Source organism: Aquarana catesbeiana, linkage group LG01 (genome assembly GCF_042186555.1).
Source record: "Aquarana catesbeiana isolate 2022-GZ linkage group LG01, ASM4218655v1, whole genome shotgun sequence".
In the NCBI taxonomy this organism is placed as follows: domain Eukaryota; kingdom Metazoa; phylum Chordata; class Amphibia; order Anura; family Ranidae; genus Aquarana; species Aquarana catesbeiana.
Genome location: NC_133324.1, coordinates 175,168,845 through 175,190,651, shown reverse-complemented (window position 1 = coordinate 175,190,651; position 21,807 = coordinate 175,168,845). Strand labels below are relative to the sequence as shown.

At 41.0% G+C, this 21,807-nt stretch overlaps 1 protein-coding gene across 4 annotated transcripts in view; it reads right to left on the bottom strand.

Annotated features, from left to right (window-relative positions):
* PAM (peptidylglycine alpha-amidating monooxygenase) overlaps window positions 1–21,807 on the bottom strand; it is a 331,085-nt gene that overhangs the window by 205,603 nt on the left and 103,675 nt on the right. For all 4 annotated transcript variants that reach the window (XM_073624571.1, XM_073624572.1, XM_073624573.1 and 1 more), the window contains exon 5: window positions 8,018–8,105. In XM_073624571.1, the coding sequence (XP_073480672.1) occupies window positions 8,018–8,105 (88 nt within the window). The remainder of the gene's footprint in view (window positions 1–8,017; window positions 8,106–21,807) is intronic.

The window sequence follows — 21,807 nt, the reverse complement described above, 5'->3', positions numbered from 1 at the left end:
GCCTGCCACCACCCAACAGTTTGTCCGCAGACTGGTCTGCTGAGCCACCACACACACAGATCTCTGTCTGGAAGATCTGTTAGCTTACAATCTGCATGCAATCTGCCAACACACAGTGCAATTGCATACCGATTGGTACGTAACTTAAACCGAGTACTTAGGCACTAAAATACAACAACCTCTCCAGAGATATGAGTCCTAGCTTAGTACACAGAAGTCACTTATTAATTTTATCATTTAATATCCCGAAAGTGGGCAGTGCATAAAAGATATACAAAGAAAAAGGAGTTACGAAAAAAGATACAAAAAATGCAGAAAGTAGAGCTGCACGATTCTGTGAAAAATGAGAATCGCGATTCTTTTGCTTAGAATACAGATCACGATTCTCTCATGATTCTTTAAAATGGTTAAATTTAAAAGAGAAAAATCAGCTGTAGATGGCGCATGCGCAATCAACACGCCGCTCGCTACCGATGCTCGGGGCTGGTTATTCATTTAATACAGCAAGGGGCGGATGCTTTTCTCAAACCATACATCCACCCCTTTGAGAAAAGCATCCACCCCTTGCTGTCTTTATAACCATATATACATCTGCCCCTTTGAGAAAAGTATCCGCCCCTTGCTGTATTAAATAACCAGCCCCGAGCATTGGGAGTGAGCGGCGTGTTGATTGTCCAGGCCGGCACTATGCTCTATGCTGACTGACGTCAGTTCCTGTTGCTGACGTCAGTTATGATATCGGCGCCATTTGCGTTCCATGCTGGTTCCGTGCTTCCGACTGGGAGATCCGGAAAATCGAGCTAATCCAGCTTGCAGATCGCAGATCGCGCGGGGGGGTGAATCGAAATCGCAATCTTATATACGATTAATCGTGCAGCTCTAGCAGAAAGACACACAATTTGGCAATTTGCTATGAAAATAAAAAGGGATAAAAACAGAAATAAACTTTACCAAATAAGTCTATCCGTTAGTAGAAGCATACTGAAACATGTGGGAACTCCCCAGTTTCGAACTGGCTTCGTGGAAGAACAATGTCCATATCTCAGGCTACCCAATTTATTGAAATATGGATGTGGGCTGGACTTTAGCCCTTGGCCAATCAGCCCTGGGGGGTGTTCCTGTCTCAGCCCACAAATGTTTTGTGTTCTGAAATGACCAGAGTCAAATTGGCCCAGAACGGCGCTGATTGCTGGGTCATGGATAGGATTCCCGATACCAGCGCATCAGTCCGATCGCAACAGTACCAATCACTGCCTGCCTGCCGCAATCAGGAGCCATATAATGGTTTTGTGTGGTTCTTTAGGATTCCACCTCTGCTAAACATGCAGAGTTACATGTACACGTAACCCATCAGGTCTACGATCAAAAGGAATTATTTTTATCTCTCTGCCGTTATTTTAGCTTTTATGAGAGATAAAATAGGTTCCTTAGATCTCTTGATATTAATCAAAGCTTGCAGACTGGCTGGGGCCTTATGAATGCCCCCTGCAGATCCGTGTAGCCAAGATGACTAGCTGTTTTCTTTGAGCCTCAGGAAGGTGGAAATCTATGTTTACTCTAATGGGAACTTTTATTGGCATCTAGGTGTCACTTCGATCCTAGAAAAAACTATCTCTGTCCTTTTCAAATGCTAATGAAAGAACATATGTGCATGACTGACATAAAATACTATATTTTTAATAATCCAGAATTAAACTACATCTACAATTACACTACTTCTACAGATCACACCACATCTTGTTAAGGCAAAACTATCCTACGCTTATATTTTCGTCACAATTGCTACTCCATATTTTATACTGTATGTTATGTATATGCTCTCAGTGACACACCAATACCGGCCTTTGAAAAAATATACAACACAAATGTATTTATTTGGGCTGTGAAAAGACAATGAAATCATTGTTGTGCCAACTATACAGATAAAGCAAGGAACTTCATCAAACCAGCTTTTACTCTACAAGCATCTACAGACTGTGTGGGTTTAGCTTCCTATGAAATACAAAGGCCACAGAAGCCTCTGTAATAAACCTTCATACCTTAAGTTTTTGGGCAAATTAGCGACTATAATAATAATAATAATTGCCAAATGCTCAATATTAACGATTCTCCTATTTAAATCACAGCTATATACTGTATACTAACATAATTAGGTTGAAAAATGACACAAGTCTATATAGTTAAAGCAGAGTTCCACCCAGAAATGGAACTTCCATGGCACCTTTCACGGGGGAGCGGATACCTGTCAAAACCAGGAATCTGCTCCCACCTCCGGGGGAAGCCAGCAGGGATCACTGAGAAAGCGCAGTGCCTCTCACGCATGCGCAGTCGAAAACAAGCTGTGAAGCTGCAAGGCTTTACTTCCCATTTCCCTTAGTAAGGATGCCGTTGCCTGCACCAGGAGCTGATGGATGTTGGCTTTGCCTGCCGATAATGCGGGCGCCCTGGACAGGTTAGTGTAGTCTACAGTATTTGGCTTATTTTTTTTTAACCCAGGCGGAACTCCGCTTTAAACTAATAGAAAAAAAATAAATAGAAAACTTCCATATACACAATCCTTTACCTATAGCTGATCCAGAGGAAGGGGGGAAAAAAACCCTATAAAAGCATGATATGATTTGCTCCAGCAGGGGGGGGAAATCCTTCCGGATTCCCCTAGGGGGCAATTGGATATTCCCTGGATCAACAATCTCTGGTGTTATTACCTATAAATGTTACTATCCACTTATATTTTGTGAATTGTGAATTTATCTAGCTCTTTTTTTTTTTTAAACACTCTACTGAGCTGGCCAGAGGTGGTTCTTGAGGGAGTCTATTCCTTGTTTTCACAGCTCTTACTGTGGAAGCTTTTCCGTATGTAGATGTTAAATCCATATATGGCCTAAATCCAGAAGGAGAAAAAACCCTAATTAATGGAATGATGTATTCATTAGATCGTTAGATTAATTTTAATTATGGTTGATATATGTACCTGAATTTGTCATTCTCAGCTTCGTATAGTCACCTGCTGTAGCACTCAGTGTCAGGAAATCAGTCTCTAGATCACTGGAAAATGCTGTCAGGACCTTGTAACACTCCTGTTTTATGACAGCTGCTGGTCTATGATGGTCTTGTTCCAGCATACTGATTTTGGCTGAGCTGGTACACTACCTATTTGACTGTCCACCTGCAGGGTGATTGATGTAGATACAGCCACTGAGAGGGGACAAAACCTATTTTAAGCCCGCCAAGCCCTTAGTGTCATGCTTGTGATAGGGTTTACAACACGTGCTTCAAGCTCTCATTTATCTGCCTTATTCACGTGCCTTGACTTTTGCCTTCACCTGATTCCCATCTTGCCTGCTAGTTTGTATTTCCTTGTGATCAACCACAGATTGAACTTTGGACTATTCTATTAACTCTGCCTGCTTCTGGATCATGGATTTGACCATGACTACTCTCTGAACATTGCCTGACTCGAACCTGGACTGCCATTAGCCCAATCGCTGACCAGCTGGCAACCGCAAGTACCCATTTACTGTGCTTCGCTTGCGCCTGCCCCGGCATGGCAACCAGGCACTATAGCACTGTGTATAGGACCTGGAGGCAACTGAATACTGGTGGGCCTGCTTGCCTTATGTGAAAGGGGGCTGCTATAGGTGAACAACACAGAGCAGGCTATAGTGCCTGACCACCAACGCTAGGGGTAGGCGTGACACATGCTTACTGTAGGGGGAGAATACAGCAATCACCTCATCAGTGTGCTGTTATTCATTCACTCTGGAATCAGCAGGAAAAGGCAAGGTAGTGATATAATTGTATTCTTTAGTAATGCTTGGAAAAACAATGCCACTATGATGGGTATGCAGTGTACCAATGAATAAATATAAGATATAGTGAAGCAGCGCTAAAAACTCTAGAGCAATTTTTAAATATAAAACAATTCTTAAATATAAAGTGCTAATAAATTGCAAATATCTTACTTCCCAATGTGCAAACAGTGCAATACAGTAACATTAAAAAGTTGCCAACAAATAAATACAAGGATGGGGATGCAGGGTACCAGGAGTGTGGGAACACAAAAGAACTGTCTAAATAGGATCATGAATATTTCTGAGTTCAATTTTATATGTTGCAGTTGTGTACTTCGCTGTTTTGCCTTGATAATTGCTGTTATGTGTTCTACTGTTCTGTCTGCCCTCTAGGCACAACGCCCTCAAGTGTCTTTCATTTCTTTTAAAACTCATATTTTAAAGATCTGAATACATAGAATAGTAGAAAAAAAAAAAAAAGATATTAAAGTAGAACTGAAGGCAAGACTATTTTTTTATATTGAATATAGTAAGGGAGGGTTACAACCCCTGGATTTGTTTTTTTTCCCCATTTGTTCCACTGAGGGAGATAACCACAACAGGAAGTGTGAGGAAATCCCTTAAAAGTGAGACAAATTCCTGGTAGTTACCAGGGTCACCAGTGTCCCCATTGGAAGAGTTCCCCTCTAGTGCTGTTTGATTGCTACTAAAAATGCAAGGAATTTAAGGAATACAGCCAGCAATGACAACCTGAGAGTTATCCTAATCCTTCTCCACTGTATCTACTGTAAACTTAAAAAAAATTAAAATAAAATAAAAATAACTTTGCCTTTCAGTTATACTTACACAAATAGGGGGCAGTAAAAGCAGGCACTGTACACCGCATGCCATGGCCATGATTCTTCAATCAGGGCAGTACATGTCAATGGGGTTGCACCACAACCACCTGCTGCAGTGGCAGTGCAGTCAGTGGGTTAGCATTTTCAAGCTTAGAACAGGCAGTGTTTTAAGGTAACATGTTGCCTTCTTACCTCCTGTCAAAAGCTCTCTGAAAAGCGATCCACTGCAGATCCCTTTTCAGGGAGGTGGCTAGGACCCTCTATATTTCCAAAAAAGGCATTTCCCGAATGCAGTGTTCAATCTGGCATGCGCCTTGATACTGCTACAGAATGCATTTAGATAGCATGCCTGTTATAGGCATCTAATCTTTTTGGCTGTACTTGCTCTGCATCTGAAAAACCCTGCTATCACACCTCGGTCTAAGTAAAATAGGGCTGTAATATCAGTATGACCTTCACCTTACACCACTGAAAGAAGACATTCTATTTTAAATCTTTCATTTAGTAACAAAAGTCAAGAATTTGGTTTCAATTTAAAAATGACAGAAATGATAGAAAGGAAAATTTAACATGACAGGTGTTATAGTGAAACTGGACCCTGCTCTTTCTTCTATCCCACAGGTATTTTCCAATTACAGCATACAAGAATTATTTTCATACATGTAATGCTAAACACCTTTAGGGCTCATTTACACTTGCTTTGGCTTCAACATGCTTTTATGATGTATTTTTGATGCGTCAGTGATGCTCTTTTGAAGCTTTGTTGAAGCTTGGCAGATGCCCTGTATGTGTGGATATCTCATACCTGCAATTTCTTCAAAACAAAGCAAAGCTAAAGCTGAAGTAAAAGCTGCAGGTGCTCCAAGTGAGCTGTCGTAGACTTCTATGGAGGCTTTAAAGATGCTTTGAAGCACCACTACAGCGACACGGGGTATAATTTTTGAAGCGAAGCCGAAGCAAAGCAAACGCAAGGTGTAAACAGGACTGCAAGCTAAACATTTTATTTAGTGACAGGGGCTTTGACTGGCATTCAGAGAGCTTTAATAAAGCGTGTCTGAAGCCATGTTTTGAAGCAAGTGTAAACTAGCTCTTACTGAAAAAAAAAAAAAAAAAAAAAAAAAACGGCCATACTGTTGTTTTCAGAACAATGTTTAGGTCTGAGCGATTTTCTGCTTGAAGCCTGTAGCTTTAAAATGCTCAGCAAGCCAAATCCCATTCATTTAAATGGCCCCTGTTCACATTTGAGCATTCTATCGCCTAAAGCAAAAAGCCTGAAACTCAAAAAAAGTACATGAGCTTCTTTTTTGGCAGATTACAGGCATTTTTAGCCCCAAAGACTACAAATAAAAATGCCTGACTTGAGCAGAAAAATGCTCAAATAGCAGCTCTCCATCCATAATTTCCTCTCCCACTCCTTCCCCTAGTGCTTTTCTATTGGCTAAACAAAAATGCCTGAAGCTGTAATACACTTCTTAAACACTTAAAAAAAAAAGCTTGTAAAAAGCTGCAAAGAAGCTTTAAAAAATGCCAGAAAAACCCCAGTAAATCGATACGCTCAGGTGTGAATGGAGCCTCCAACTTTTACTTTGGCCACTGTTGACATCTTTTTTTTTCATTCTCATATACCCACTACCAAGACCGTGGCTTAGATTTCCCATTTCCCCCCTTTTCATCTTAAGGCTATTCTCCCTAGCTTGATCTATTCCATTTGGGGGTTAAACTACACTTGCACATATTATTTCTGATGCTATAAGGGTTGATTTACTAGACAAATAGGCAGTTGCACTTTGGAAGAGAAGTTGCTCCTGAGCTTAGTAAAGGAGCAGAAGCTCTGCTGACTTCAATCATCCAATCATGTGCGAGCAAAAATGCATTTTTTTTTTATTTTCCTTGCATGCGATTGGGTATTTTTTGCAAAGTGAACCTTTATCTTATTTAACCGGCACAATTGCTCTCCTGGGTGAAACCCCGTACGGGTTCGGCTTTCCCTTCAAAAGTCACCAGAGGGCGAGCATGCACCCGCTGCTCATGGCCGGCAGGCGCGATCTCGTGCACGGGAGCCAGCACGGGGATGTGTGTAAACACACAAATCCTTGTTCTGTCAGGGGAGAGAAGACATATTGTTTGTTCCTGCTAAGAAGAAACAACGATATGTCTCCTCCCCCAGTCAGTCCTATCCCCATACAGTTAGAACACACTGAGGAAACACACATTTAACCCCTTAATCGCCCCCTAGTGATAACCCCTTCCCTACCAGTGACATTTACACAGTAATCAGTGCATAATTATAGCACTGATCGCTATATAAATGTCAATGGTCCCAAAAATGTGTCAAAAGTGTCCGATCTGTTCCTCGCAATACCGATAAAAATCGCAGATCACCGCCATTACTAGTATAAAAAAAAAATGCCATAAATCTTTCTCATAGTTTGCAGACGCTATAACTTTTGCCCAAACCAATCAATATACGCTTATTGTGATTTTTTTTCCACCATAAAAACATAGAAGAATATATATTGGCCTAAACTGTTGAAGAAATGTGTTTTTTTATTTTTTATTTGGGGGATATTTATTATAGCAAAAAGTAAAAAAAATTGTTTGGTTTTTTTTTTCAAAATTTTCACTCTTTTTATAGCTAAAAAAATAAAAACCCGAAGAGGTAATTAAATACCACCAAAAGAATTTGAGGGGAAAAAAGGACGTAAATTTCGTTTGGGTCCAGCACTGCATGACCGCGCAATTGTCAGTTAAAGCAAAGCAGTGCCAAATTGTAAAAAGTGCTCTGGTCAGGAAGGGGGTAAAATCATCCGGGGCTGAAGTGGTTAATAAGCTCTGGATCAACTGCACTTGCAGAGTGCACAGCCTAGTTGCCTTTAGTAAATCAATAGCTAACCACTTTTTTCTGGTTGATATTCATCATTCAGGTTGTAGGGACTTGTATTTATACACTACTGTGCTAGAACAGCGCTAAAGCGGCGGTCATTTTTGCCGTGCTTTAGTGGAGCTTTTCAGCCACCAGCCAGGGTGGATTTTATCAAAAAAAAAAAAAAAAAAAGGTAAAAATTACCGTTTTGCTGCGCTTTCAACGCGCTTTGGAAGCCGCTCCCCAATCATTGCAATGGGCAGGTGTGTTTTGGGAGCGCTATTTACAGCGCTCCCAATACACCCCAAAAGATGCTGCTCGCAGGACTTTTTATAACGTCCCGCATGCGCACCTCCCCAGTGTGAAAGCAACCACTTTTAGAGACTATTTCTAGCGCTAAAGCACCTGAAAACTTCCTCAGTGTGAAAGGGGTCTTACAGTACTCATATTAAATCTTATTTCTCTTTTCTGTTCTACAATAAACATTTGGAATAAAAGAGTGTATAACATAAGAATAAACATACCAGTATTCTTCAGTAGAAGAGGGTGAACCACATCCAAACAGAAGCATGTGATGTGCAGTATCCATACTGGCATGAGGTCTGAAGTCAACTACGAAAAAAAAGGAACAAATATATAATTTCCAAAATCAGACTGGCAAATTCAACTTTCATGTTCAACAACCGATCTGAACGGCAACATGATCGAAGCAAAAAGTACAAAGAGTTAAAAGCCGACCTTCACCCACAAAACGCCCCCACCCCACCCCAAGCCCCTAACACGTTTCGTTTCCAAACTTTTTTCTCTCGGGGTGTGGGTACATTTTTTTGACATATAAAATCTCCCACAATTCTTATCTAGGAGACAGGAAGTCAGTTTGGCTCTCCCATCCTTCGTTCACGGCCCACTGAGACATGTGACCTATCTCAAGAGGCTGTAGGACCTGTCTTTAGGTTGTGGTGTGAGAGCAGACATTTTTGTGAATTCTCTGCCAGATGCATTCATATACTTTGGTCTACTTGACCTTTGGCTTAGTCCAGCTCAATTTTTCTCAAACGAAAAGCTTTGCCACTGGCAATAATGCTCAATGCCTCTGCTCCTGCCTGGGGCTGTCAGTAGTGCTGGCTTGATCATTTTACCCGCACACAGAAGCAAATCATGGTACCACATGGCTGTTCTGTACAAACAGGAAGTGACTGGAGCCGCTCTGTCCTAGTTCTCTATTATTTACCAGTGCATTATGGGATACCAGGGCCTCCATGGTCTCTCCTCTGATGCCCAGCTAATACTTCACTAACATGCCATAAATGCTCGAGGTGCTTTTCAGGGGTGGTTATAGAACATTACTATTCAAATCAATGGAAGCAGTTGACAAGCCTCGATGAATTATGAGCCCCGGTTCACACTGATGCGGTGCAGGAAACAGAGGTCCCTGTGTGTTTCCTTCACTGCATAGTAGAGCTGCACGATCCTGGATAAAATGAGAATCACAATTTTTTGTTTAGATCACGATTCTCGGCCTATCATCATCTTTTACATTATATAAAAAAATTTGGCTAACTTTACTGTTTAGTTTTTTTTTCTTAATTCATTGAAGTGTATTTTTTCCCCAAAAAATTGCATTTGAAAGACCGCTGCGCAAATACAGCGTGACAAACTATTGAAACAACCGCTATTTTATTCTTTAGGGTATCTGCTAAAAATAAATAAAATTATATATATATATATATATATATATATATATATATATATATATATATATATATATATATATATATATATATATATATATATATATATATATATATATATATATATATAATGTTTGGGAGTTCCAAGTAGTTTTCTAGCAAAAGAAACTGATGTGAACTGAGTGTCAGAAAAAGGCTTAGTCTTTAAACTGACCTCATTTGCAGACCAAAGTTCTTCCCTTTGATCTCTTGAAGAACCAAATGACAGGTTTCTTTTGATCTCTCTGTGCTGAGCAATGTTGTGATAAACTTTGACTTTGCTAGTTTTTTTTTTTTTTTTTTTGACAGCTCTGCACTTGTTACATAGAATCAAGGAAATGCTTGATTAAGATGGGGGGGGGGGAAGGTTGAATTGAGATCGTGATTTTTTGACAATTAAATCGTGCAGCTCTACTACTGCATAGCAATTGAACTCGTGTCATGGAAAGTTAACACCACCCCAAAAGCAGGTCACAAATGCAGTGCGTTTGCCTGAACCGGATCGCATGGGTATAAACACCCACATGATCCAGTTCTAGTACCGCACAGAATCACGTGTGATTTCCACAGGAATGCGGTGCAATTTGCATGCAGTTCACAGTGTGAACCTAGGCTCAAAACATGCTGCCTAATTTAACAAAACACAGCACTACACTATCACTCCTGTGTGAACAGCACTATGTGATGCCCATTGTAATAATCATGGCATGCGTTGACGGGCAGATATGAGGCTTTAAAAATGCAGGCTAAATGCCACAGAAACACATGCTATTGACACACGTGTGAACAAGGCCTTAATCTACACCTTAATGTGAATAGCTATTAAAAGGGAATCTATAGTTTTGTCTTTTTTTGGGGGGGTAGTTATAGAACAGCCACACTTTTCTAGCATGCCCAATAGAAGAATTGTCTAATCTGTATCTAAAATAACACGCAGACATGTATACATAATTTTAGAGAGTATACATAACACAGTCGTGTATATTGTACAGAGGCTATATATTAAAGAGGAGGTTATCCTTTATTCATCCTCCTGACCCCACCTCACCGAGAATGGGCACTTTTGCTCATGAAGTCCAGCAGCATGCTTCCCCAGACTAATGTCTGCAGCAGTGTAACAAATTGTGCCCATACCGCTGTATACTGAGAACCCAGCATGTCCTCTTCACTTAATTATTAGTAACCTGTGTGCATGTTGTCAACTAGTAACACATCTGATTAATCTCCTCAGTGGAGAGGAGTGTTCAGGCTGGCATAAGGTAGCCAGTTTTGGTTACAAATCATATTCCGAGTCCTCGTTCTGAACATTAGATCATTAGCCTATTCCTTACTGATAATTTGGGGCCGGCACTCAAGCACCATACTATTTCTGGTCTTCCTGTCCTCTTACTCAATATTATTAATGTAATGAGTTGTAGTTCATGTTGCCCAAACGTTGGGGATCCATAATTGTCCAATATCTACTGCACATGCTAGAAGGTACAGTTGCAAAATTCAACTCTTTCTAGAGGAAATATGTAATGAGCTTATTTAAGGTTGCAAAAGGAAATCACAGAAAATTAATGTAACAGCTGCAAGATGTCTAACAATTTGATTGACGCAAAGTTGCTCTCTACTAATACAAGGCATATGGTCAATGTGGCCATATACTGTATGCAATGTTTTTATGGTCTGATGGATAGTCTAAGGCCTTCACTTGGACCAATCATAAATAGACCAGCTACAATCTGAGTGGCCAAATTGATCCAAACAAGCTTGCTGAGGTACCCTGATCTGTTTATGAGTGCCCAAAGTGTAGCATTTAATACACTTCAAATTGAATTGGAAAGGTACAATGTGATATGCTCTTTTCCAGGATTTAAGCCGGCCATACTCCCTTATATATTTTTTTTGTTCAGCCAGAGAGTACCTAACAAGCTGGATGGAGGATTGCCCCAATGCCGAGACACTGTATTACGACAGGACCTACTACTGTCAGAATAACCTGATTAGTATCTGCAACCGCTGATCAACAGTACATTTTCCAATATGTCTCTTTGACAGATGTTGATTAAAACAATCGACTTCTGTTGAGTGGGGGAGCCCACACGCTGATCATAATTGAGCCAGGAACTACTGGAACAACTGAATTCCAATCACTCTATGACCAGCTTTAAACCGTTGTGTCTGGTGGCCCCTTTAAATATACATTGAAGGATTAGCCACTGTCCAAAGAAGGGAAACCTAACCTTTCCCAACTACATCTTCAGTCCACGCAACCTCTTCACACTGGTCAGCCTTTTAAAGTCCAGAAAATAAAATTCCTAGTGTTTGCTCTATTGCGATTTAGCATTAGAGTTGTATATTTTCATTCAATAGGAATCTTGTGTTTAATGGTAGCAATGCCCATTTTAATTGTGTATAGAGAAATAAAATCTTACAGGATGTGAACACAACTCCTCTACTAAAGTAACAGCACTGCAATGTTGGGAAAGCGCTGAGTTCAATTAAAGGGTATGGAATGTGAGAAAAGAATATTTGTAATGTAGAAGAGACGAAAATGAGCAGTTCTGCTGCTTCTTTGAAGTGAGAGGAGTGCCGTGCAGATTGCAAAATCATTATTTTACTACCCTCTGGTCACCGAACAGTATAATTACATGATCTAGACTGAAATGTGCGATTTTATACAGACCCGAGCAACAAAGTAATGGGAAACAACCAACCACTGGGGAGAAAAACTCCTTCAGCTCATCCTATACTTTCATTTTATTTTCACTGTTCAGCTTGTTAAAAGAATGGCATTTATCGATCACTAATTTAACATTATTTAATTATAAGAACAAATACTAAAGCTCTGTAGGTTACTTTCCCTTACCAGGCGCTGATAAAAGTATATCTGAAGGCATTTCTTTTTTAGTTTGGAGTAGAGCAGATAACAGTTTAAATCTCAGTCCCTATCAGGGTCCCCCCCTTTTTTTTTGCTGTCTGGGTCCCACCTGAGCGATGTTATGGAAATGAGAAGAGGGAGAGCTGTTCCCTGTAGTCCAATAGGAGAGCTGACAACACTACTTGGTATATCAGTGCTCCATCGGCAATGTTGTCAGCTCACTACATAAATATAGAAGCCCCCTGGACTAAATGCTTGTTTATTCTGTAGGTTCAGGTGAATAACTGACCCTATCCTTTTGTTCAGCAGGGTCCAGCCCGGTTCTCTTCTACCCAAAGATCCCGGCTGTGGCCAGTCTCTCACATACAGTGTAAAACTATTAAACCTGCAGTTCCTTAGAGACAGATGGTGGCAATTAAATTACAATTGAATGCATAGGTATATCAGTTTTATAGGTGCAAAAAAATACCTGTCGATTGTCATAAATTCTAAGCTGCCCTGTGTCCATTCTTACCTAGGGCTACAACTAAATGTGTCCCTTTGCTATGCATAAGAAGACAATGGGAGTGGTAGTTTACCAAAAGGGAACGGGTGAGGCTGACAATTCTATTGAGCTTTAGTGAGCCAAATCACCTTCAATGTCCCACATTTTATAGACAGCTGGATTCTGGAGAAATCTTCTATGCGGACATGCCCCGTCCTCTTCCTGCTGCTGAACTTTTGGTGCTGTGGGGCTGTGGGGGGGGGGTTAATAACTTGGGGGTCTTCTGTGAAGCTAATGAAAAAAAATGCTCCTGATGAGAACCTGCCTCCTTCCTCCCTTCCATGAGAAACATTCTTCCATTACTTTCAACTGCCCGTAACTTGATCTGAATGGAGGAGAGTCTGATAAATTACAGAATCCTTTCTCCATTCACAAACCGTCTTACAGGCAGTGAAAGCAATGAAAGAACATTTCCTAATCAATGGAGAAGGGGGCAATTCCTCGTCAGGAACTTGTTCCTAGCAGCTTCCCAGAAGACTCAAGGCTATAGACCCCCGCAGAACAAAAGTATTAGCAGCAGGAAGAGGATGGGGCATCCTTGCACAGATGATTTCTACAGGATCCAGCTCCCTACACAACATGGTGGGACATATTTAATTCATGATATGTTAGTGCACTAAAGCTATAATGTCCAGCCAAAACCTTTTTCTTAGTTTTGGATAGAATGGAGAAGGGTCATAACATCTGTTGGGTTTATATTCTTACACAGGGCTCTGTTAGAGAGATTCACACTCACTCAAATATAAATATATATTTATTTTTTTTTTTTTTTATCAAACTTATTTTATTAAAATGCTTCAGGAGTAAAAATCTGTGTAAATATAGTTTTCCATTTAAGATACATTAATCATTTAGTTTATTCAGCATGAAATGGAGCTTAATTATGTAGCATGAGGCTGTATATTCTGCAATTTTGGTAAACTCATTTAATGAATCCAAGCTCTGCAAGCTGAGATAACATGCACTGCATTGATGTATTCACACAATTTCACAGTAACCATGAGATAAAACTAAGTTCAGGAATACTCCTTTATCCCATTGTTTTGCAAATCTATGTACACTACAAACTGTATGATTGAGTCGGTTCCGATATCGCTGTTTAACTAACCTGACAGCTTATTATTCTAAAAAGAATCTATCATATTTGCAAACAAAATGAAGGTTTCCTAACTACCAGCAAGAATAAGTCCTTATATTTCACCTATCATTTCAGATCCATCATGGTAGCGCCTGTTAGTGGACATCCACTCACCTGCTGCTGCCATGTCCCTCACCTTGTTGTGCCACTGTCGCATCACCAGCTGTCCTATTAAAGTGAATAGGCCTGTCAGTGAGTCAACAGCGGGTCAGAGAAGAAGCCGCTGTGGGATCGAGATGACAGTTGCTCTTTAAAAATTATGATTTAAATTAAAGCGGAGGTCCACACAAAAATTTAAGTTCACCTTAATCCTATCCTTGCACGTCATAGATTGTCAAATGAAATTATTTTTTTTTTTCAGTGGCTACCCGTTTAGCCTTCTTTTTTGTCTTACTTCCTGGTTCTGACCCCCGCGGGTATGGGGCGTGTATCGTCGTCATCTTTGGCGGCGCACTGTCTCATGGGAGCTAAGTGTCAGTATTCCCAGGAGTCAGTGCGGTTGCCCGCCGCCCGTTGTGATGGCAACATGGACGTTTACGGCGCTCCCGGCAGTACAAACTGAGCATGCACGGGAACGAGCGGTAAATGCTGGTAGCTCGCATTCACTGCATCCAGGAAGTTTATGCTTGTGGGCTTCACATGTCCACAAGCAGGATGAAACCTGCCATCAACAGTTTTTATAACTACGTTTTTCAAACAAAACCGGACATCAGGGGGAGATATTGCACAAAACAAGTGAGTGTAACATGACAAGAAGAATTGTCGCTGGACCTCCGCTTTAAGCCTTTTTACTAGTGATTTAAATCAAATGCACCCTGCACTCACTTCCAATATTTTAGCAAAACAGGAAGCAAACAAAACTCTCTCTCAAAAAAACAAAAAACGAACTATCCTCAGTAGAATAGGGGGATAAATCGCTCTAACAGAACCCAGCACAACAGTAAAAACAAATCCTTCCCACTTTAACTGTAGAACTAGAAAAATACTTTTTGGCTTGTTCTAAACCAACATACATGTAAAATGACAAAATTGTGCTACAATGGAAAAAGTAACAGGTCTAGACAGAAGGAGGCCTTTATAATGGAGCTTGTAGAATCAGAGGGCCCTTTTACCCTTTATGGCAGGGGTCTCAAACTGGCGGCCCTCCAGCTGTTGCGCAACTACAAGTCCCATCATGCCTCTGCCTGTGGGAGTCACGCTTGTAATGGTCAGCCTTGCAAAACCTCATGCGACTTGTAGTTTCTCAACAGCTGGAGGGCCGCCAGTTTGAGACCCCTGCTTTATGGACACTCCTATGGGCCTACAGAAACAATATATCAATCTGTAGCTATGTAGCCTTTAGGAGTTATTATACAATAAGCATTTTACATAATATGATATACTCCTGTGAATAACTGCATCTGTAAGATTGTAGATCCTTCATGTGCACAACAGTCCTAAATATTTCACCAGCAGTAAATTCCCAGCACAGAAGTCGTTCATTAGGACAAGGTGCACTATAAAAGGTCTGGTGATGGAGTACACAGACAATAGTCCTGGAGGAAGACCAAGTTCACCAGCTGCTTCCATAAACACAATAGAAACCAAAACATGGACCTGTGGCTATTCTTAGAAAAGGAAATTGGCAAGACAATACAAAACATAAACAAAGATTGTGTATAATAAAGGTTTAAAAAAAAAAACCTAACAAAAAGGAGTCACAGTGTGCTCAGCCATTCCAGCATTCATTCTATAAACACACTCAGCACACCTGAGCTTATGCCAAAGTGTATAGGGGAGGAAATACGACTAAACATCCAAACAGTCCTTACACCAGGGGAACCAGAACAAGTCAAACGATTAAACCAGTCATGCATTTAAAGTAATATTAAACCCTCAGTTTTTTTAGCTCATCACAATGAGCACAATAAAATAAACATTCCCCAGTAAAATTTGTTTACTGGGGAAACAAATGTTTGTAACTTTCAGGGCCGGTCCACATCAGGATTGCACGCATTCATTTGATTGGGCTGTAAAATGCACCAGACTGTGCAAAACATAGTGCATGCGCTACATTTAAAAACGCATTGAACCAAATTGCATTGTACTGCGGTAAATGCATCAAATGCACTGTGTTTCCGATGCCATTAACAATACATTGGCTGGCTTCCCACTGTATAAGAGCGAGCCGTGCTGTGCTCTTTGGGACCTATGGCACATCCCAGAAGGTTGCGGGCAGGGGGGAGAATTTCAGATTGAATAGCCGCGGCATCTGACCAGAAGTGGGGGAAGACACCCGTCAAAAGTTGGTCACTTGCTTCCACCACTCCCCAAAAAGTGCCAAAAGTAGAATGAGCAGAGAAGGATATAAAGCAGAACTTCCCATTTAGGGTTAAATTGGATCTAAAGCCTAAACATTTTTTACCTTAATGCAAGGATTTCATTAAAGGGGTTGTAAACTGCAAAATGTAAAATGCATTCAGGTGAAAAACCTTTTCTCATGCTGCAGCCCCCCAGAGCCCCCGTTTTACTTACCTGAACCCGATCTTTTTCTCCCTGGGGATGAGCACACCAGCTCTAGCTGGTGTCTTGGGTCCTAATTGGGTAGATTGATAGGAGCGCAGCCATTGGCTCCTGCTGCTGTCAATCAAATCGAATGACGTGGGCACCGGGGGGTGGGGCCGAGTCCGGCATTTGTGTCTGTGGACGCAAATGCTGGACTCAGGAGCGCACTCGTAAGGTAACACCCTCGGGAGAGTGCTTCTACTAGGGGGAGATCTGATGTGGGAAGGAGCCGCGAGAGCTGCCAGGGGACCCCAGAAGAGGATGTTCGGGGTCACTCTGCACTAAACTAGCTGTACAGTGGAGGTAAGTATGACATGTTTGTTATTAAAAAAAATAAAAAAAGGATCCTTTACAATCACTTTAAGGTAAAAAATGTTTAGGCATCAGCATCCCCCCCCCCCCTTTTACCCGGTTTCCCCGAAAATAAGACCTAGCGTGATTGTCGGTGATGGCTGCAATATAAGCCCTACCCCCCAAATAAGCCCTAGTTAAAGTCATTGTGGGTCTTATTTTCAGGGTAGGGCTTATTTTTTGGGAAACAGGGTAGGGCTTATATTGCAGCCATCACTGACAATCACGCTAGGTCTTATTTTCGGGGAAACAGGGTATTTACCTAAGCCCTCATTTGATCCAGCGCTGTGCACGTCTGCCGCTCTTTTCTACTCACTTCCGGGTCTCGCTGGCTTTGCTGGGGCAGGGTGTCAATGAAAGCCAGTGGTGAGGGAGCGTTCGGCAGGGCCAATGTCTGTGTCAATGGAAGCAGCAGCGGGGCTTGAGAGCGAGCACGCATGAGTGCCCCCATGGGCAGCGGCTCCTCATAGGGGCACTGGACAGAGAGGAGGGGCCAGGAAGTGCCGGCTGGGGACCTGAGAAGGGGAGGTTCGCGGCCACTCTGTGCAATAACAATACACACAATAGTTATTTTTGACAGTCCAATATAAGCTTACCTGAAAAATCTATTTTCATGCTGTGAGCACTGCCCGTCTGCTGGGCATGCCTTTCCACAACTTCCTGGATTCCCTGCATGCTTTGCAGCTTCTCCTCTGCTGCTTAGTTTACATTTCTAAGGACTACATATCCCATGGTACAGCGCTGCCTGCAAGCGGCGATTCCTGTACTGACTCTGCCTCCTAAAACTCCTCACCTCAGCACCTCTGTAGTTCAGAAGGCAGGCTCAGTGAAATGCTCAGCGACACAGCAAGGCATAGCGAATACATGTTACAGAATTTGAGAAATTAACCTTTTAAACTTCAAGATCATTTAGATTAATAAAGTAGGCAAGTAATAATTGAAATACAATGTGGAAATGAATATATGATTTTACATTTTAACTATAGATTCACTTTTTAGGAAAGAGTGTCTGGGGATGTCTCCTGCTACTCAGAGACATAAAGACAACTGATCAACCTGGAAAAAATATCAGCGGAATTGTCCAAAATGAAATCATGTCTATAGGTACCTTTCCAATTAAAGTCAGTCATGGAGTCTGAGCAAAGCATATATATCTGCAGTGTTTACTTATTTCTCTCCAAAGCTCTAAATGTCGTTTCCCTCTGGTGCTTCGTTCCTCTTATCAGTCACTTCTGAGTAGTTTTCCAGACACATGAGATAAATTTGTGTCGGGGGGGGGGCGAGCTCAGCAGACAGCATGTCTATTCAGAACATAGTTATTTTGCTGTGTGAAGGGGGGGGGGGGGGGGGGGTCGCGCCTTTCCAGTGAATGCAGTGAATGTCACTACTACATTTACATAGCAACAACTGGGTTTGCAAAGACATTTGGGGCACACAAAGCACAGCTTTAACTCCCTACTGAAGTAAAAGAGCAGATATATCCAGGTGGGAGCATTTATATTTTTGCCAGTATAAAATTCTACACAAGAAAAATTAAATACCCAAACTGGGTAGGTGGAGGACACCTTTAAGCTAAATGCAGTGGTCAGTGTGTGTACAATGATTTGTCTGTAAGTAAAAAAAAAAAACAGACATTTGGGATGGATGGCAATAATACAGGCAGTAAAATATGAGGCTCCAGCTTCGACCAGTCATGCACTGCAGCACAGATTCTTCAAATGAAGCCCAAACCAGCAATGGTAATAAATTCAATTTCGTTTTATCGAGACTTTCAGTCACATAGCACCCAGACTAATAAACAGCAAGGAATAAAAGCCATCAGAAATTGAGAACATCCCCATTACAGGAATACAAATTACATACTCTCTATCCCCAAAAATACAGCTTAGGAGTACCCCTATAAAAACAAAACACAGTATACATCAAACAGCTTATGAGTATTGTAAATTCTGCGCCAGACCTTGATTTGTGTATTGCTCTGCTGTACTGGTAGGACTAATATAGTGCAATGTCATTTTCTTTGAAAATCAAGTTTAATTTAGTCAGAAATGAATATTGTGCAATTACATTGCATTGTAGTTCTTGTTTATAACAAATGACTATGCCGATTTTTACCCCAAACTCCTGACCGGTTTTGTCAGTAGACTTGTATGCATGTAAAGGACATAATAAGTTACTATAGGGAAATTTACTAATATTGGAGCAGCCATGCATAGCAACCAATCGGCCTCTAGCTTTCATTTTCAAAGCTTAACCACCTCAATACAGTGCACTTACACCCCCTTCCCGCCCAGACCAATTTTCAGCTTTCAGCGCTTTCACAGTTTGAATGACAATTACTCATGCAACTCTGTACCCATATGAAACTCGCGTCCTTTTTTTCACACAAATAGAGCTTTCTTTTGGTGGTATTTAATCACTAGTGTTTTTTTTATTTTTGTGCTATAAATAAAAAAAAAAACCTAAATTTTGTGAAAAATGCCTTTTTCTTTGTTTCTGTCATAAAATGTTGCCAATTAGTAATTTTTCTTCATAAATTTTGGCCAAAATTTATACTGCTACATATCTTTGGTAAAAATAACCCAAATTAGTGTATATTATTTGGTCTTTGTGAAAGTTAGAGTCTACAAACTATGGTGCCAATCACTGAAAATTGATCACATCTGATCAGGCCTTCAGTACATCAGGTGAATCTCATTTCTTGAGACACTAACAAGTCAGGAAAGTACAAATACCCCCCAAATGACCCCTTTTTGGAAAGTAGACATTCCAAGGTATTAAGTAAGTAGCATGGTGAGTTTTTTTTTAATTTGTCATTTTTTCCCACAATTCTTTGCAAAAATGAAGATTTTTTTAATTTTTTTTTTTTTACAAAATTGTAATATTATCAGGTTATTTCTCACACATGGCATATGCATACAACAAATTACACCCCAAAATACATTCTGCTACTCTTCCTGAGTATGGCGATACCACGTGTGAGACTTTTACACAGCCTGGCCACATATAGAGGACCAACATTGAAGTAGGGCCTTTAGGCGTTCTACAAGCATAAATGACATACAGTGGGGATGGAAAGTATTCAGACCCCCTTACATTTTTCACTCTTTGTTATATTGCAGCCATTTGCTAAAATCATTTAAGTTCATTTTTTTCCTCATTATTGTACACACAACACCCCATATTGACAGAAAAACACAGAATTGTTGACATTATTGCAGATTTATTAAAAAAGAAAAACTGAAATATCACATGGTCCTAAGTATTTCAACCCTTTTCTCAGTATTAAGTAGAAGAACCCTTTTGATCTAATACAGCCATGAGTCTTTTTGGGAAAGATGTAACAAGTTTTTCACACCTGGATTTGGGGATCCTCTGCCATTCCTCCTTGCAGATCCTCTCCAGTACAGTCAGGTTGGAAGGTAAACGTTGGTGGACAGCCATTTTTAGGTCTCTCCAGAGATGCTCAATTGGGTTTAAGTCAGGGCTCTGGCTAGGTCATTCAAGAAGTGTCACCGAGTTGTTGTGAAGCCGCTCCTTCGCTATTTTAGCTGTGTGCTTAGGGTCATTGTCTTGTTGGAAGGTAAACCTTCAGCCCAGTCTGAGGTCCTGAGCACTCTGGAGAAGGTTTTCATCCAGGATATCCCTGTGCTTGGCCGCATTCATCTTTCCCTCGATTGCAACCAGTCGTCCTGTCCCTGCAACTGAAAAACACCCCCACAGCATGATGCTGTCACCACCCTGCTTCACTGTTGGGACTGTAATGGACCAGTGATGAGCAGTGCCTGGTTTTCTCCAAACATACCGCTTAGAATTAAGGCCAAAAAGTTCTATCTTGGTCTCAGACCAGAGAATCTTATTCCTCACCATCTTGGAGTCCTTCAGGTGTTTTTAGCAAACTCCATGCGGGCTTTCATGTGTCTTGCAATGAGGAGAGACTTCCATCAGGCCACTCTGCCATAAAGCCCCGACTGGTGGAGGGCTGCAGTGATGGTTGACTTTCTACAACTTTCTCCCATCTCCCGACTGCATCTCTGGAGCTCAGCCACAGTGATCTTTGGGTTCTTCTTTACCTCTCTCACCAAGGCTCTTCTCCCCCGATAGCTCAGTTTGGCCGGACGGCCAGCTCTAGGAAGGGTTCTGGTCGCCCCAAACATCTTCCATTTAAGGATTATAGAGGCCACTGTGCTCTTAGGAACCTTAAGTGCAGCAGAATTTTTTTGTAACCTTGGCCAGATCTGTGCCTTGCCATAATTCTGTCTCTGAGCTCTTCAGGCAGTTCCTTTTGACCTCATGATTCTCATTTGCTCTGACATGCACTGTGAGCTGTAAGGTCTTATATAGACAGGTGTGTGGCTTTCCTAATCAAGTCCAATCAGTATAATCAAACACAGCTGGACTCAAATGAAGGTGTAGAACCATCTCAAGGATGATCAGAAGAAATGGACAGCACCTGAGTTAAATATATGAGTGTCACAGCAAAGGGTCTGAATACTTAGGACCATGTGATATTATAGTTTTTCTTTTTTAATAAATCTGCAAAAATGTCAGCAATTCTGTGTTTTTCTGTCAATATGGGGTGCTGTGTGTACATTAATGAGGAAAAAAATGAACTTAAATGGTTTTAGCAAATGGCTGCAATATAACAAAGAGTGAAAAATTTAAGGGGGTCTGAATGCTTTCCGTCCCCACTGTATCTCATTTCTCAACCACCTATTACACTTTTGAAGGCCCTAGAGCACCAGGACAATGGAATTGCCCAAAAATGACCCCATTTTGGAAAGCAAACACCCCAACGTATAATCTATGAGGCATAATCAGTCTTTTGAATGGTTCATTTTTTCCAGAAGTTTTTGGAAAATGTGGAAAAAAAAATGAAAACACATTTTTTTTTTTTATACAAAGTTGTGCATTTATAAGATATTTCTAACACATAGCATGTATATAGCAAAAATTACACCCCAAAATACATTCTGCTACTCTTCCTGAGTATGGCGATACCACATGTGTGAGACTTTTACACCGCCTGGCCACATACAGAGGACCAACATTGAAGTAGTACCTTCAGGCGTTCTAGGAGTATAAATTACACCTCATTTAATTACTACCTATCACTCTTTTGAAGGTCCTGGAGCACCAGG